This window comes from Taeniopygia guttata, chromosome 6 (assembly GCF_048771995.1).
Source record: "Taeniopygia guttata chromosome 6, bTaeGut7.mat, whole genome shotgun sequence".
Classification (NCBI taxonomy): Eukaryota; Metazoa; Chordata; class Aves; order Passeriformes; family Estrildidae; genus Taeniopygia; species Taeniopygia guttata.
In genome coordinates this window covers 1,903,976-1,919,606 of record NC_133031.1, presented here as the reverse complement: position 1 = coordinate 1,919,606, position 15,631 = coordinate 1,903,976, and the positions used below count along the sequence as shown (strand labels likewise).

The 15,631-nt window shown below is 39.2% G+C and overlaps 2 protein-coding genes across 4 annotated transcripts in view; one reads left to right on the top strand and one right to left on the bottom strand.

Moving 5' to 3' along the window:
- MYPN (myopalladin) overlaps positions 1-15,631 on the bottom strand; it is a 69,706-nt gene that overhangs the window by 20,786 nt on the left and 33,289 nt on the right. For all 3 annotated transcript variants that reach the window (XM_002190720.5, XM_072930785.1, XM_030275571.4), the window contains exons 4-12: positions 14,904-14,955; positions 12,769-12,916; positions 12,280-12,351; positions 11,925-12,066; positions 11,333-11,356; positions 9,234-9,350; positions 8,443-8,812; positions 5,830-6,378; positions 3,297-3,441 (exon numbers count right to left, since the gene is read on the bottom strand). In XM_002190720.5, coding sequence (XP_002190756.5) covers positions 3,297-3,441; positions 5,830-6,378; positions 8,443-8,812; positions 9,234-9,350; positions 11,333-11,356; positions 11,925-12,066; positions 12,280-12,351; positions 12,769-12,916; positions 14,904-14,955 — 1,619 coding nt within the window. The remainder of the gene's footprint in view (positions 1-3,296; positions 3,442-5,829; positions 6,379-8,442; positions 8,813-9,233; positions 9,351-11,332; positions 11,357-11,924; positions 12,067-12,279; positions 12,352-12,768; positions 12,917-14,903; positions 14,956-15,631) is intronic.
- PBLD (phenazine biosynthesis like protein domain containing) overlaps positions 1-15,631 on the top strand; it is a 72,202-nt gene that overhangs the window by 55,632 nt on the left and 939 nt on the right. Inside the window, exon 9 of the transcript XR_012056633.1 lies at positions 13,581-13,745. The gene's annotated coding sequence lies outside the window, so the exon portion shown is untranslated. The remainder of the gene's footprint in view (positions 1-13,580; positions 13,746-15,631) is intronic.

Below are 15,631 nucleotides of genomic sequence, written 5' to 3'. Positions count from 1 at the left end.
GGAGATAATGCTGACTGTGCTCTCCTTTCATCAAGTGCTGCAGTTATGTCACACTCACTGAGGTTATGAGACTTGGATGCTTGGTCTCACAGCATTTCAGTCTCAGTCTCCAAGAGAAAACTCCCAGCTTTGTGCCAATAAAACATTCTGGGAGTGGAGAGGAGTGGATGGGGATCTTCTTTGTCCTTCTTGTCCTCTTTCACTTTGCAGAAATACTGAAACATCCACTACAGCAAGGTCAAGAATGCAGGAGATTTTTGTTCTTGTTTTTGGGCAATAGAGTGATTATATTTTTATTTCTCTGTCTCAGTCTGTCTCTGTTCCATTTCTCCATCAGAGGACTCTAATCATTGAGCTGAAATGCTTTTTGAAATGTCCTGCTAATTGAGGACCTGTTCTTGATGCCTGAAGTCTTAAGTTTTATTCCTGGAGCTGGAGGAGGTGTTTTTCTACCACCTAGCTTTCTAGTTTTTCTAGCTCAGGTCCCCTGTTACAGAAGCTGTTCTGAAAGGTGGAATTTCCATATTTTTATCCTGTTGTTAAAGAATGTTGAATTATTTGAGCAACCTGGGACAGCACCAAGATGACACCTTGGCAAGGAGTACCCCTTGGCAAGGAGTGAAGTTTGTCCTTATGGAAGTTCAGAGTTAGGAATTCATTGTCTTTGAGCCAAGGAAGACACTGAGTCAGATCTCCTCTGTCCTGGGATTTGTCCTAACATCTTCCTGTGATTGCATGAAGCCATTAGTGCCCCTTTTGTTTAAAAGAAATGAGCAAATCTGACTGAAGATGTTTGGGTGTAACTGAATCACATTTTTTTCAGCGCTCCTATTTGTGACGAAATTTCACCTGGCACTAGAACTTGCCACCATCTGCAGAAATGAGGGACATGGCTGTTTTTTCTGGTAAAAATAACAGCTTGTTATTGCATATACTTGATCAAAGTTGCAGTTAGAATCTTGGCAAAGTCATATTTGTATTTCTGTCAGCATCTCCTGGTCATCATGGCTGTAGAAGCCCAGAGACTAATCTCTTCTGTCTCAGGCAGCATCAGCAAAATTCCCAGCTCTGTTCTGATCCTGGATTTCTTTATTGTTGGTGATGAATGATGTACTGGATGAAACAGAAGGAGTACATCTGGATTATCAGATAGCATGCTGAGTGCATAATGCTGACACTTAGGAAAATCTCATCTTGTGAGCTAAACATTTTTCATATGGAAGTCAATTTTAGATAATAAATAGAGCACCAGAATGAAAGTCCCTCCTGTTCATTACTGCCCTTTATGTAGTAATACAAGACAATACCAGAACTTTAAGGCACAGGCTTGTCATCTGCAGCAGTTGTTCTGGATGATCCCTGCATGCTCTGCAGGTATTGTAAATGAGAATGAGCTCTGCTATTGAAATGCGGGGTCCCAGTACAATGCTCTAAATAAAAATACACCAGAGGACACATTTTCTGAGAAGGAATTTTTAAAATAGTATGTAGACAATACAAGGAAACCAACATTTGAGATTCTTTCTGGATGCTATACTCCATTATGCAGTGATCTATCACACAGAGGAGACTGCATTTGTATTTATGACAGTGTAAGCCCTGCTCTACCATTACAATAATTGACTTAATACAGATATTCTATGTGTGAAATGAAAATGTCTCCTTTTTTAATTCTGCCTTAACTGTGAGAGGAAAAAACAGGACAAAATATATGGGTGTGAATGCAGCACTCCAGCATATTATTCTCATGATGTTGATTGTTCTGTATAGTGTAAAGCAATAAGAATTTTGGAAAATACCCTTCATCCTGGCATCACTGCCTTCATTGAGGAGAAGACACAGGCTTGAATTTGCCTGAGTAGGCTTTTCTCAGAAGAGAAGAGTAAAATCAGAAGGGATTAAAGTTGGGAATCGAGAGGAAAATGAGGAAACCTTTATTGATTTTAGTTCATTGCCATTGGCATTCTAATTACTGTAACAATTAGAGAAGTGCCACCTTTGAACTTTTCCAGTGTTTGAGGAATTTGAGAATCAAGATTTAGTTTTGGTCTCATACAGAATAGCAAATAAGTGTATTAATATCTTTTGCTGTCAGCAGATAACTTTGACACTAGTAGTAACCATTGTTTCTAAAGAGGTCATCGTGCAGTTAACTCCAAAGACTGACTGGTATTTCACAGTAGCTCTCTAAATAATTTGTCTTACTAGCATAGCGAGTACAAATTGTAACACTTGTGATTCATCTGCAAAACCTTCTGCTTGCCAATTGTTTTGCTCAAACTGCTTTGGCAGTGTGGTCTGCCAGAAAGAAAGGTCAGCAGCAAAATTAAAAACCCCCAGGGATTACACTGCAGTTGTCCACAGGGTGGACTTTGCTCCAGAGCCTCGGTGGAGTTCTGCTTCTCTCTGCACGTTCTCTGTCAGAAGGGCTGATGGATGTTGGGAAAAGTTCTTTGGCTGACAAGAGATGGGGACAAGCCCTGATTTGCTGCGTTAGGCCTGCTGGTGGGGCAGCTATGGAGGGCTCCAGGGCCAAGGTGAGAGAGGAATAACCACCTGCAGGCAGAGCAGCTAACAGTCCTTAGCATGTCCTACTGTTTGTTCAGGGTGCTTGAACCTGATTTAGTAATTTCAACCTCTAAATACTATTTAATTTTTTATTTCTTCTTTAGTTTCATAGACAGTGTGCAGATCCAGTGCATTTATTGATTCCAGTTAAGAGTGAACTGATGTTTTATTCCTTGAACTTTGTAAAAGGTTTTTTATTTTGCTAAATTCTTATAAGTTCTCAAAGAAGAACTTTCCCTGTCAATTCATATAAATTTGGAAATTTGGAAATACAGGTTTAATGCTAAAAAGTTGAAAGCCCATTTTTGTTCAACTGAACTGAAAGAAAACAAAAACCTTATCCTAAACTGTTTTGTTTCATTACTCCTTGTTTTAAAACAGCATGTATGAATGTGGGTGTGCAATGAACTGAGCAACTTGCAAAGCAAAAAAGTAAAAGCCAATGTCCAGAAGCTTCCATGAAAATAAAGAAGTTTTACATTCATACCAGCCTTTGAGATGATCAGAAATGAAAAATGCTTCTCAGTCACAAAGTGAATTTTCTACAGCTGCATCTCTCATACCTTCTGTTTAAAGTTCCAGTTTGCTATTCCAAACCAGTACTCACACGAAAGCTCCCTCTGCAAAGTAGTGTAGCAGCTCACCCACATGAACACCTTTTTTCTCACATCAGCATATATGTCTTGTTCATGAGTGAAATTTACTTTACTAACACTTGATTTTCTTACCTGCTGACCACTCTGTTGATGAGCATCCTCTCTGAAATGCAGTTTTCTTTCCAGGTCCTTTACAAGTGCGACTTTGTTTTCCCGAATGGAATCTTCTGTTGCTAATGGCAGAGGCTTCAAGTTTTTCTTTAATCCCTGGGTTGGGCTATTAAAAGAAAATTCTGATACTAACATGCAGCAACAGCATGTGTATATATATGTATATATTTTGTCACCTGTATGCTATGATACATTATGGTGGAACCTATTCTTTATTTACACAGGAGCCAAAGCACAATACAGGATATGATTTTTTTTTTGGTACTATCTTAATGAGGCATCTCATTCTCATCCAGTAGTAGTTAAAAACACATATCTTAAACAAAGTTAGGGTTGTAATGCTGCAACAAACATCTAAGTTCTATTGATATTTACCCTGCAATAATGATGTCACAATAAATGCTAAAGAAATGAGTGTAGGTGTTACCTTAGGTGTACAATGTCTACATTTGACTGCTATAAGACAATATTTTAAAAGTTAATACAATTTCTCATTGATCTTTATCCTTTATCTCACATCTTCATTGATCATTTACTCTTTCAACAAACTTCTACTTCTTTAATTTCTCTCACCCTTTTATGAGACCCAACATAAACAGTTTGGTTTTATTTTATAGATGTGGTGTGTTTAATTTTAGTAAGGTTTGAAAATAGTTAAATTCTGAAATGAGACTTTCAGGAGACAGTGAGAGTGTGGTGCTGGAGCACAGTAACAGGACACTACTAGGAAGTGTGTAATATTCTGGTAGTTTAGTAGAGCAGGTGTTGGGTTCTTGATAACAGGCTCTAGGTAAAGGCATAACTGGTGATTGCTTTGCAAGGTGTCATCCCTGTATTGTTGTGCAGACACTGAGTTCTCACTCCTTTGGTAGCCAGAATTGCTGTTGTTGATAATGCCATAAAGGGAAGCTGAAGCTTCAATAGGTATTTACAGATTATCACAAATACTGTTCAGGTTCTTTCCTAACCTTTTGCGCCCTGCTGAGACTCTCTCATGCAGAGGTCAAGATTTGAATCTCAGCAAAACGAGCACTCGCTGTGTGGAAATTCAGCTCTGGGCTGGGACCCAGGAAAGCTGAAATGAAGGAAACATATTTAACTAGTCATCTGCCTGGCAGGCATATTGTGCTGACTTGTGTGGCCGTGCCTGTGCAGCAGTGAAGAAAAGTAAAGCACATGGCAGAATTAAGTGTCATTCATGCAAAGAGAAAAGCCCCTGAGCACTTGTGCCCCAGCTCTGAAGGGGTGGAAGGGCACTGGTGACAGCTGCAGCTGATTTTTGCTTGCTCTTGCAGCAAACAGCCTTTGGTCTGCTTGAGGTGGCCGAAGTGAAAACCTTCACTGTGACCTTACAGCTTTATGCTGTGTGCCTGATCAGGATGCCAGGGCTGGGAAGAGCTCCAGGCACATGCCATGGGGTGATGGCAATTATGGGGCTATGCTGGGCTACTGGGAGGGCTGCAAGGAGCAGTGCAGTACAGGTTTGGAGGCAGGATTCTTGGCACACAGAGTGGTGAATGCTATAGACACAGGGACACATTTTTCTGTAGGAATAACAGATTGGCTGACCTAGTATCAGCAGGATAGTTAGGAGACTGACTTGCTGATGGCTCCCACTACCTTGAACTGTACCATTGATAAGAAGGGAGAATATTCCTTATTTTGTGCAGGATTTGGAGTTCTATGGGTAAATAGTTGTACCAATGTACAGGTGCTAGCCATGCTAATGCAGTGTTCACATAGTCCACAAAAGGGAAATTTGCTTCAACTCCACCAGTAGAGAAGAGACTCTTGAGGCCACCACCTTGCCAGTACATCATCATCCTTATTTGCTTGTATCATGGTAGCTGTTTTGTCATAGAAATCATGCTGGTTGTTAATTAAAGTATTTATGTGCAAACCATTAACTCTCCTGAGATTTTCTGGGGGACCTCAAATGTTGAAAGTACTGCAACCAAAAAAATACCTTTACAGAAGTTATTTCTTAGATTTCACCAGGACTAGAAAAACCCTTGCAGTATAAGGTACTTTTAAAACTTTATTTGTTGCTTACAATAGGTATGAATGTTTTTATACCTGGTGTAAGCAAAGAATCTTGGACTGACTTATCCTAAAACTTTATTTGTTGCTTACAATAGGTATGGATGTTTTTATACCTGGTGTAAGCAAAGAATCTTGGACTGACTTATCCTGCAAGCTCATGAAACCTCTTTTCTCATGCTAGTACAGTCTTATGAATCTCTGAGCCCCCACATTCTTGTATATCTCTTTGTACGCTCACATTTCTCTATCTTCAGTTCTGTCTTTTTCTATCCCTTCTTTTCTTTACTGGATGTAAAGGTTAGGTTAAATGCCCAGAATATAGGAATAACTCACTTTTCTATTTTATAGAAGACCTGCATTTCAGGGACTCCTGAACACCTGAACAGAAATACATCCTAGTTTCCTTTGAGTGTTTGTCCCTGCTTCTGTGCCTGTGGTTTCTGCTACTTACGTGGCTGGTGTACTTCTGGGCAGTCCCATGGCATTGGTGGATGGTGCAGTAGGAAGTGAAGGAAGAACAGCACTGAGGAAAGCCACTGGGTTCTGGATCCGTGCGGTTGGGGAGAGGGGAGCAGGAGTCACAGTCTGGGGCTGAAACTGTTTCACACTGCATGTAGGAAGTGTTAGTGGAGGCACCACGGGTTCTTTAGGGCTTGTAAACCCTCCTGAGGGCCTTGCTGGATTTCCTGTGAAATTCTCCATGTTGTTTGTTCTCTGGGGTGCCTGGGGGATGCTGCTGAATGTGGCTGAGGAGCTGGCAGAGGGGCTGGCTGCCGGGGGCGTCTGTGGTGCCACCAGCGGCTTGGGGCGGCTGTAGCCGAAGGCTTGCGGAGCACAGGCTGAGCTTTGCTTGCACAGGGTTGAGGTGGACTGTTGGTAGAGGGAAGTAGCAGAATTCACCAAAGTGCTGTTGAATGACAGCTCTCTCAGAGATGCCTGGTGCACCTGCTGTTGCTCAAGCAAGACCTGGTTGTGGAGCTGTTTTAACTGGCTCTGATCACTGCACAGAAAATAAAGATGAACAGAATTGGTTTTGAGCCCTGAATGAGCCAGTTGGCTGCATTTCCATATATGAATTCAGAAAGAAAAATTCAATGTCCTATGATACAGTAAGAGACAGGAAACTGCTACATGGCATGTTCTCTAACATTATGAGAGGAGCATATTAGTTTTCTACTAAAATAACCTTTTCCTTCATGTCTCCTTTGCCACAGGCATCAAAGCTTTTTGTCCGCAAATTATTTGACTGAAGATAATTCTTACATTTTAGTATGTGAAATATAAATATAAATCTTACTCAAAGATATTTAAGGGATATCATCGCCAAACTCACCTTAGTACCTCTTTGCTTGTGCACCTAAGAGTGAGACTTGGTGTATCATAATTTAAGTGAGTGTTTGTAAGCCAGGTTGCATTATTTACCTCCTGCTGAAGTGGTTTCTGAAACCAGCACTTTGACCGATAAAGCTTTGTAATAATCCACCACAGGATATACTACCAATGTAGTTTAGGTGGTGTTGACATTCAATGACAGGCAGGAGAGGGTAATTCAGAGAGGACTTGCATTCCATGCAGTAGTTATTTTTCTAGATGCTATCTACTAGATAGTTGTTCAGGGCTTTTTTACTTTGCAATTAAGGAAAATAATTTTGCCTTTTCAAGTGGTTTATTTTGTCATTATGTATATGGAAATACAGCACATGAAGAACAGGAGAGCTTTTTCCTGTCCAAAAATGGAAGAGACATAGAAGATATGGAAAATGGTTGTGTAATAAACTATGGAGTATTAAATAACTAGTGATAAAAAGTGGAAAATGTAGATGTAGAGACCAAGCACAATTGTGCCTGATAAAGCAAATACATACTCAACCTAATTTGGTTTTAGTTAAAAGACTTCGTTTATACAATGTACTTAACAAAAATCACATTAAAGGCAAGTAAAGATAGCAACTTCAAGATTTCATAAAGTAGAATGTTAGAGTTGGTAGTTGTGTGGGCCTGATTTTGTGCCCTTCATATATACATCTGCATAATAAAGCAATCCTTTGTAACTCAGCTTTTTTGGGAGAGGGACCTGAGAGAAATTCTGCTTTATGTAATTATTGGGTACTTAAATACTGCTTCTGCCCCCCCTTAAACTCACTATAGCTCAGAAAGTATGTAGGGCTGTGAATGTATGTGGGCTTCACAAATTCAAATCCTGTGCGCTGAGTTCTTCCTCTGCTACAAGGAATAAAAGTTCTGTCTTCTCCTTGTAATATTTGTGCTATGAAATTACATCCTGCCTTAAGAGAACCAGTGAATTACTTTATAGAGTCCTTCCTCAGCCCTTAGGTAAAGCTTCTGCCTATTTAAGGAATTAAATGAAGATGTTTGCGTGCTTGTTGTTAAACTATGTGTAGGAGGTTGAAAAAATGCTGAAAATACTTTTCTTAATAAACTGCAGTGTGAATTCCATAAATTGTCCTCTAAGACAACTACATTACTTCTTCAAATTCCCCCTTGAGCTCCCAGTGCACCAGTCATGCAGGTGCTTTTTAGTACAAGTGGTTTTCCATTATCAAGCATTTCCAAGTATTTTATCTGTTTTAGGGGGAGATGACGTTTGTGGAACATACAAGGCATGAGGCATGGCCTTTTGGATGACAGTTCCTTGCTGGTTGCTGATCTGTACTATGTGTATGCCTGAATATGTCTGCTTTGGGCAATATTTCATACTCAGAATTGGGCAAGATATGTTTGAAGAACCTGCTTTTATATTGCCTGCATAAGATCAGTGTTATTCACCTTTTGATTGCAGCAGATAACATTGTCGGATTAATAACATTTCAAAGGGAAAACATTTTCCTTTTTGAATTGGAGATCACTTTTCCTGAGAGGGATATACAGAAAAAATAATCTAGTGCTGGAGAATTTGTTTTCTAAGGTTATGGTTAGTTAGGCCAATGCCATGTAACCTTTTTATTCTGCACTTCAATTTTAGCTATAGCGCAATGGTGTTGTGGTCAATAAATACGAAATAATATCAGCAATGCTCCTGAGAATTACATTTCTGTTTACTTACAGCTTTGGTTTAGCCAGTACTGGGGGAGGTTCCTTGGATGGTGATGTTGGCTCTGGTATTTTCATTGGCTGTCCATTTATCTTCTCTGGGAAATGGTTGGGTCTGGTGTGGTTTGTGGTGCCAAGTCCATCCTCTGAGGATGATTCACTGCCTTTTTCATCTTCAGGCAGCTTGAAGTGGACACGGAGCCCTGCCTTGGAGCTGGACCTGGGTTCGTTGTGGTTCACAAGAACACCTTCGAGTTTGGGTTTGGGTGCTTGGTGTGCTCCGTGGCTGGAAGGAGTTTGTGGGGGAGGTTGATGCTCAGTGGCTACAAAGTCGATGGAGCTCGTCGTGTGAAGGGCAGCAGCATTACTGCTGTCTTCAGGTGCTGGAAAAGGAAAAGTCAAACCTTTGGAATATGTAAATGCCAGAAATCACAGTGAAATGAAATCACAAAAGTTACAGTTCAAAACACTTACTCTGATGTCCTTCCAGCTGTTGCACTGACTTGTTTGACCTTGTTTGTTTAAGAACAAATTCCCTTGAAAAAGGAATATTGTAAAGGTGGAGGGAAAAGGGACACTGTTCCAGTTTGGAAAAATCAATCAGTGGTCTTCAGCCATGTCCCCAGTGAATTATTCCACTACATCTTTGAAATACAAATGTTGTTTTTGTTCCAGAGAATTCTCACACTTTTTTGTTATGAAGAACATTGCCAGAACTTGAGCTGCATTGGAGTCAGCAGTACACAGCATAAATCACAGCCTGCTCTGCTGTATTTACCAGGAGCAAAAGACTCTAACTCTTACCTTTGACAGTCAGACGAGCTGTACTGGACACTGTGCCATATTTATTGCTTGCAGTACAGGTGAAACTGCCGGAATCTTCTGAAAATACTTCAGCAATAACGAGAGTACAAATCTCCTCTGCAAAGCATCAGAGCAGGGTTAGTTCTTGAAGTGAACATGCAGTGAACAAACACACAGAACCCTGACAACCTTTGGGGAGATTTCCTTAAAGACTTCCACCTTGCTCAGTTTGTTTCTAGTTCCATCAGTATTATCAATTTTGGCAGTCTTTGTGTGCAGCAGCTGTTATCAGCATTGTCTGCAGCAACTGGTACCCTCTGTGCTCCAGCATGCCCAATGAAAGCAAAGAACAGGTGTCAGCAGTGTGTGGAAAACACTGGAAAATGTTTTCCTAACACATGAAGTACAGACTTAAAAGAACTTAAAATTTTATTTGGAATAATATATAGTGTACTCCACACTCTCAGCTCACTAAAATAATAGGTATTTTTTATCTCTGAAGATTGAAAGATTAATTATAATTGACTAGGAGCAATTGAAGTGGAGTTTCTCTGTGATGGGGATAAATATAAACCACATACATATATGTTGTGGTTTCAAAAATACCAGTGCAGTGCAGGTTTGCAGATAGAAGGCATTGTGCTAACTGTGCTTACAGAAAGTTGTCTTTTGACTTCTTTGTGAAGATGACTAATGGGCATCAAAAATATACTAGCAAAATTGTACTAGAAAAAATTATATTCCATCTAGAAAAGTCAGTCTGGGTTTATCACATTCCTGGCTGACCAGTATCTGACAAATCTGGGCAGCAGTGCCAGCTAGTAAATACCTACTATGATGGGACTTGAAGTCTTTTGGTTTGGCTGCATAGCTGGGAGGAGGAGGAACAGTAACATCTAAAGTGAATTTAAATGTGGCCTGATAACATTTCTTCACCTCCTCAGTGACTATTTTTCTACAATTTTGCAATAGACTTTCCTAAAACCCTGCAGGATAAATATTCTATGAGTACTTTTGCACACTTAAACTTGATTGTTATCACCAAGGAAAACCCAGTAGCAACAAAGAGATTGTTTCCTATCAACTATAGGAGAATAAAGTTTATTATAGTAGTATGATAACAGAATTAGTTTATGGCATTATAATATCTAGATTATCGTGCTGGGATCTGCCAACCACTGCATGCATGGAAATCCACATTCCTTCTGAATGAGCAGCAGGTGATGAGGCTGTGACAACTGCACCCAACTGATTATCCCCTAAAAACTGCTTCACATTACTCAGCAGTGATGCCACTGGACAGTAACAGCACAGTGTTGGTGGCTTCTGGCTCCATTTTTATATTCCTAAATCTCAGACAGAGGCAGCTTCTTTCAAGACTCTTTTTGGGGTAAAAACATTTCAAATAGGGCAAGGAGAATAAAAAAGTTAATATTCCACAAGAATTATTACTCTTTTGATAATTTTCCATCTTGAGAGGAGTGGCTTCATATTTTTAATGGCAAAAAGCATAATGAGGAGAGTGACTCTCTCATAGAGAAATAACCAAAGCTATAGGGCTCCTCTGCTCCAGCCATGTGAAGTAGCCCACATTCTTCCCTGATCCTTGGTATCAGCAGATCCAGCCACATTTATAGGATTTGCTGATATCAGGGGTGGAACACCTGATGTGGTACTCTCACATTACGCTGGTCGGGAGCACAGGGAATGGCTGACATGGCTGAACATCTGATGCAATGTTCCCTAATGGTAAACTAGATAAAAATAGCTCAGGGCTACCTCATCTTGTATACTTCAGGACCTCAGATATACAGGGGACCTTCATACATTAATTTTATTAATCTTTAGCTCATTTAAATCCTGCGTTAAAACTGGGTCTAAGCAAAGTGGAAATATTTTCTGCAAAAGAGACTGAATTAATTCAAGTTCCATGTTTGTGGAACAGTCTACAGTGAAACGTGTGCCTCTTGTAGCTTTAGAACATGAGGAAAAGAAGAAATTATGTTAATTAAATAATGAAGTTTTAACATTTAATATTTTGTGAGGTTAAACCACTATATCTATGTGATGAAAAGTTATGAACCTTTGATGGTCCTCACCTGGTTCAGCCATAGATCGTGGTTCTAAAGGGAAGAAGAGCAGAATTATTAGATTTAATATAATTATTTTTGCCAAAATTTATTTTTCCTTAAGCACTAAATATAAAGTTTGACCTTCTAAATATGATGAAATACTCTTTTCATCCAATTTTCTGTTTAAGGGGAGGTGAAGACAGCCAGGCCTTTTACTCAATGGTATGTCAAGGCCACTGAACAATGTGAACACTCATGAGCAGTGTTGAAACTTGGGAATAGGAAATAAATTCTCCAGGTAGCTGGGTGGGGTTTTTTTTCAGTATTGGCACAATTTTATTTTGTCTTGAAGACAATTTCTGAAACTCTGATCCACATGAAATCAAGATATGAGGAACCATTGTTTCACTTAGGTTTACTTTAGTGTGGTATTTAAGGAATTTCTGTTGAATTTTCACAATTTCAGCATTTCAATGACTTAGAGAAAATTGCAGATGTTCTGACTACATTTGAAAATTAAAATACAGTTGTAATAAGAAATTCACAGTGTTGCTATGTTAGCAATTTTGTTGCTTGCCTGTATTTTATTAGACACAATATTTTCACACAGGAAACATACTTTTCTGTAATATCCTAAAATCTGGAGAGTCTTCTATCAGTGTTCCTTCTCTATACCATTCAACCTTTGGGGAAGGAGCTCCTTTCACCCGACATTCAAAAACAACAAGCTGCCCCTCAGAAGCTGAAATATCCTGTAACATCTATTAGAGAAAATGAATAGACAGTCAGTAAATGTCTTAATGGTCTGGATGTAATACTGATTTCAGTAAGATTTAATAAAGCCACTTAAACCCTTGAATGGCTTAGGAAAACCTTTTTTTTTTTTTTTTTTTTTTTTTGAGAGCTCATTTTTAGTTATCTCTCTTTACAGTTATCTGACCTCTACTTTTCAAATATGTCATAGAAGAAATTACCTTTGTAAATACAGGAGCAGCAATTATAGGTCTTCCATCCAGTCCTTGCAAGTAGTTAGTGGGGCTTTGAGCCTGTAGATTGCAAAACATCACAAGATGATGTTTAGGTGTGCAGACCTTATTTTTCATATACAACAGAAAAGTGCTTTTGGAATGACATAAAAAAGATGTTGATGGATGAAGTCCAAAGCAAAATACCTAATGCAATGAACAGAAATTCTGTTGTGGACAACTGCTGGTGATCTTCCTGGATGGGATAACAGGAAAAATGCTGTTAATACTTTATTGCCTTACTCAGTTAATCATGGTAAGAAAAGCTTTAGGACAGTGTATTGGAACATCTGTGGGCTGGGTGGCTGCCAGGCTCAAAGCTGCAGTTCAACAGCAAAGCAAATGCTAGAAAATCTGGGGTTTTCACAAATTGTAGAAGAAACACTTTATTAAGAGCTTGGTCTTAGTCCTTGAAATTCACCATGATGTCCCCCCTACCTGTGTGGCTGGTGTTGACACAGTCTGGACAAGTACAGACACAGGCTGAACCTCAGCTGATAGTGCCTTGGAGGTTTCTTGGTGCTTGGTTGCAGTTCTGACAGCAGGAGATGCTGAATTCACAGAGGTGTTGGCTGGCTTTGGTTTTCTGTGAAAAATTAACCAAGAACAAGTTCTCTAACTCAAAACTAGAGCTGTGTGTGTGTCCCTAAGTCATATCTGTCTCAGTCACATGTCAAGCCCAGCCTCACTGCTGGGATTGAATTCCTCTGGATCTAAGCTGCTCTGTTCTCCTAGGTAAAGCTGCATTTGGTATGTCAGCCTGCATACCCAGCCACTCTAAGATCTTGCTTCAGCCACACCAAATGCAATGAATGGCCTGGCTTAACCCAACTGTGGCTGCTGCTGGCTCAGAGCAGCATGAGAAAGGAAAGCTGCTTCCACAGAGGACACTGCTGGTTTCTGTTTTGTGAAGAGTTGGGCCTCTAAGGTAATGTAAATACCATGGTTTGCTTGGATATAGATTCAGTAATTAATTGCTGAAAAATAAAAAAGAGACATGCTTTCTGACCAACATGTCATCAATTTTGCTAGGGTACAGATTGGCACGAGTTGACCCTTTTTCATTTATTGCTAGGTGAAATAAAACAGACAGTGAGCAGGTGGTCTTTTAATTCAGTTTGAAGTCCCCCCAGGAAATCTAGCCTTCAAAACAGAGGATGCTTTACTCAGAGTGAACGTACAACTGTTGTGATCACTGATTTATCTTTTGAACTTTTTTTAGCACCTTTTCTCATATTGACTCCCTTTAGTTACAGGTATTCAGATTGGTTTGATGGCAGCTGGAAGCTAAGCAGAAATGAAGACATTCTTACTACACCCAAACCTGGTCTTTCATAATGTGATCATTTGAGGACATCCTACTGTGATGTCAGAGCAGCATTCTGAGAAAAAAAATTACCTCACAATTTGATCAGGTAAGTGATTTAGAGATATCATCAAGTGATCAGAATCATGGTCAACCCTACATTGACACCTAATGAGATTAATGTGGAAAAAAAAAAGCCTGTGACATTTGGACAAGCCTGAGCTAGAATGGAAAACTTCACAATTCATCCCAAACTGATTAGCAGTATATCCCAAGTCTGAGACTTTCTTGACCTTAAGTTTTATAAAGCCCCTAACATTTATCAAAGTCCATAAACCAATTCCATCTGGAGTACTTTATAACCTTGAAGTTTAAATTGCATACAACAGGATTTGCTGTCAGCCTGAGGTCTTCAGTCAAACACACTGCAAATGTCTTCTCTTTGCATTTTAAAAAACTGGCATTTGTAATGAGTGTAATTCTCCTTAGTGATGGAAAAAACCAACAGGGTGCATAAATCTATCTGATTAGGGCCTCTTTTATCAAGCATTGCTTGCTTTTGATGTTGAATCTGTGCATACAAAGGAGTTCAAAATAAAAGACTGATTATTTTAGTTTTCAACCAGTCTGACTCCGCTTCTAGTTAATAGAAGGATTTTGATTCTGAAAGATTTTTAACAGCATTGGATCAGGTTCTAAATCATCAGGGGATGGATTTCATTTAGGAAAAATAAATATTTCCCAGATTTTAGATTACATCTGGCATATTTTCTCTTTAAGTAGTATTTTATACTATCACTTTAGTTCACTCTAGTGCATGTCTATTAATTTCTTTAACTTAAATCTGAATAATTAATCTCTACCTATATTCTGCCAAAAACCTTTTGTTTTTTCATGTGAGAAACTGTACTGCATTCTTTGTCAAGTCAGACACTTAAATCAGCATTTAAGCTGATCTAGTCAAATGGCTTTTGTTTTAGTAAATTAATTTTAGAATTTTTTCAATCTTTATGGTAACATATTTCCTTTTATATTAATATTTAATAATAAAATTTCGATTCTTAATCCAAAGTTGAGGATACAAAAGCAAACAAATGTTTGTTCCATACTATTTGTAAAGCAAACAAGCACACAAACAAAATCCAACCCACCAATCCAAACTAAACCTAAACAGAATGATGTCTCGAAAGCTGCAAACTAAAATGTCTGCACTTGTGAGTTTTTTAACTATAAGAAATATGGAAGGTGTAATTGATTTTAAACTTACTGATCCATTTCGTCTTTGATAATTTCACCTTCAGAGTCAGAAGAAGAGATGCCTGTTGGAAAAAAAAAATAATTTAGTAGAGAAGTTTTGAGTTTTTCTCTGAATGATACAAACCTTTATTCAGATTTCCTGTAGACCACTCTATGGGTATGTGTTACAAAGCTGTGCCCAGACCAAAAGATCCCATTGCAGGAGAAGTGAACCACGTTCCATACTGTGCAAGGTGCAGAACTGCTGTTGGGATAAGGCAGGTTTGGGAGGAGGAAGGAGAGCAACGTTCAAGAGTGAATGAGTTCCTGGGTGTTCCTTGGGTTCTTTTTCAAATGCCACTATGATTTAGTCCGTATTTGTTGTGAATCAAGTATGAGCTTTCTTCTCTCAGACACCTGATACTATCAGATATAAAGGGAAAAAAAAGAGACCTGGAATTGTAGCTGTTATTCTCCAGCTAGTGCCTTGTACCACGATGTGAAGAAGGTACTTGCTCTTTTTACTAACTGCTGTCACTTACTGAGACATTTTACACTTCTGATTCTGCCTTCGCTGTCTTGGAATTTGCATTTTCTCTGCAGTTCCTGCCAGTGAGCATCTCCATCAGCCATGGCTCCCACCCAGCACCCACTGAGCTGGGTAAAAGCAGACCTTGGCCCCTGCCTCGAGAGTTTGTAAATGCCTGCCAAGCATAGACATCTCCCATTGATGTCAGGGGCAGTGCTGAAAAAGGATTT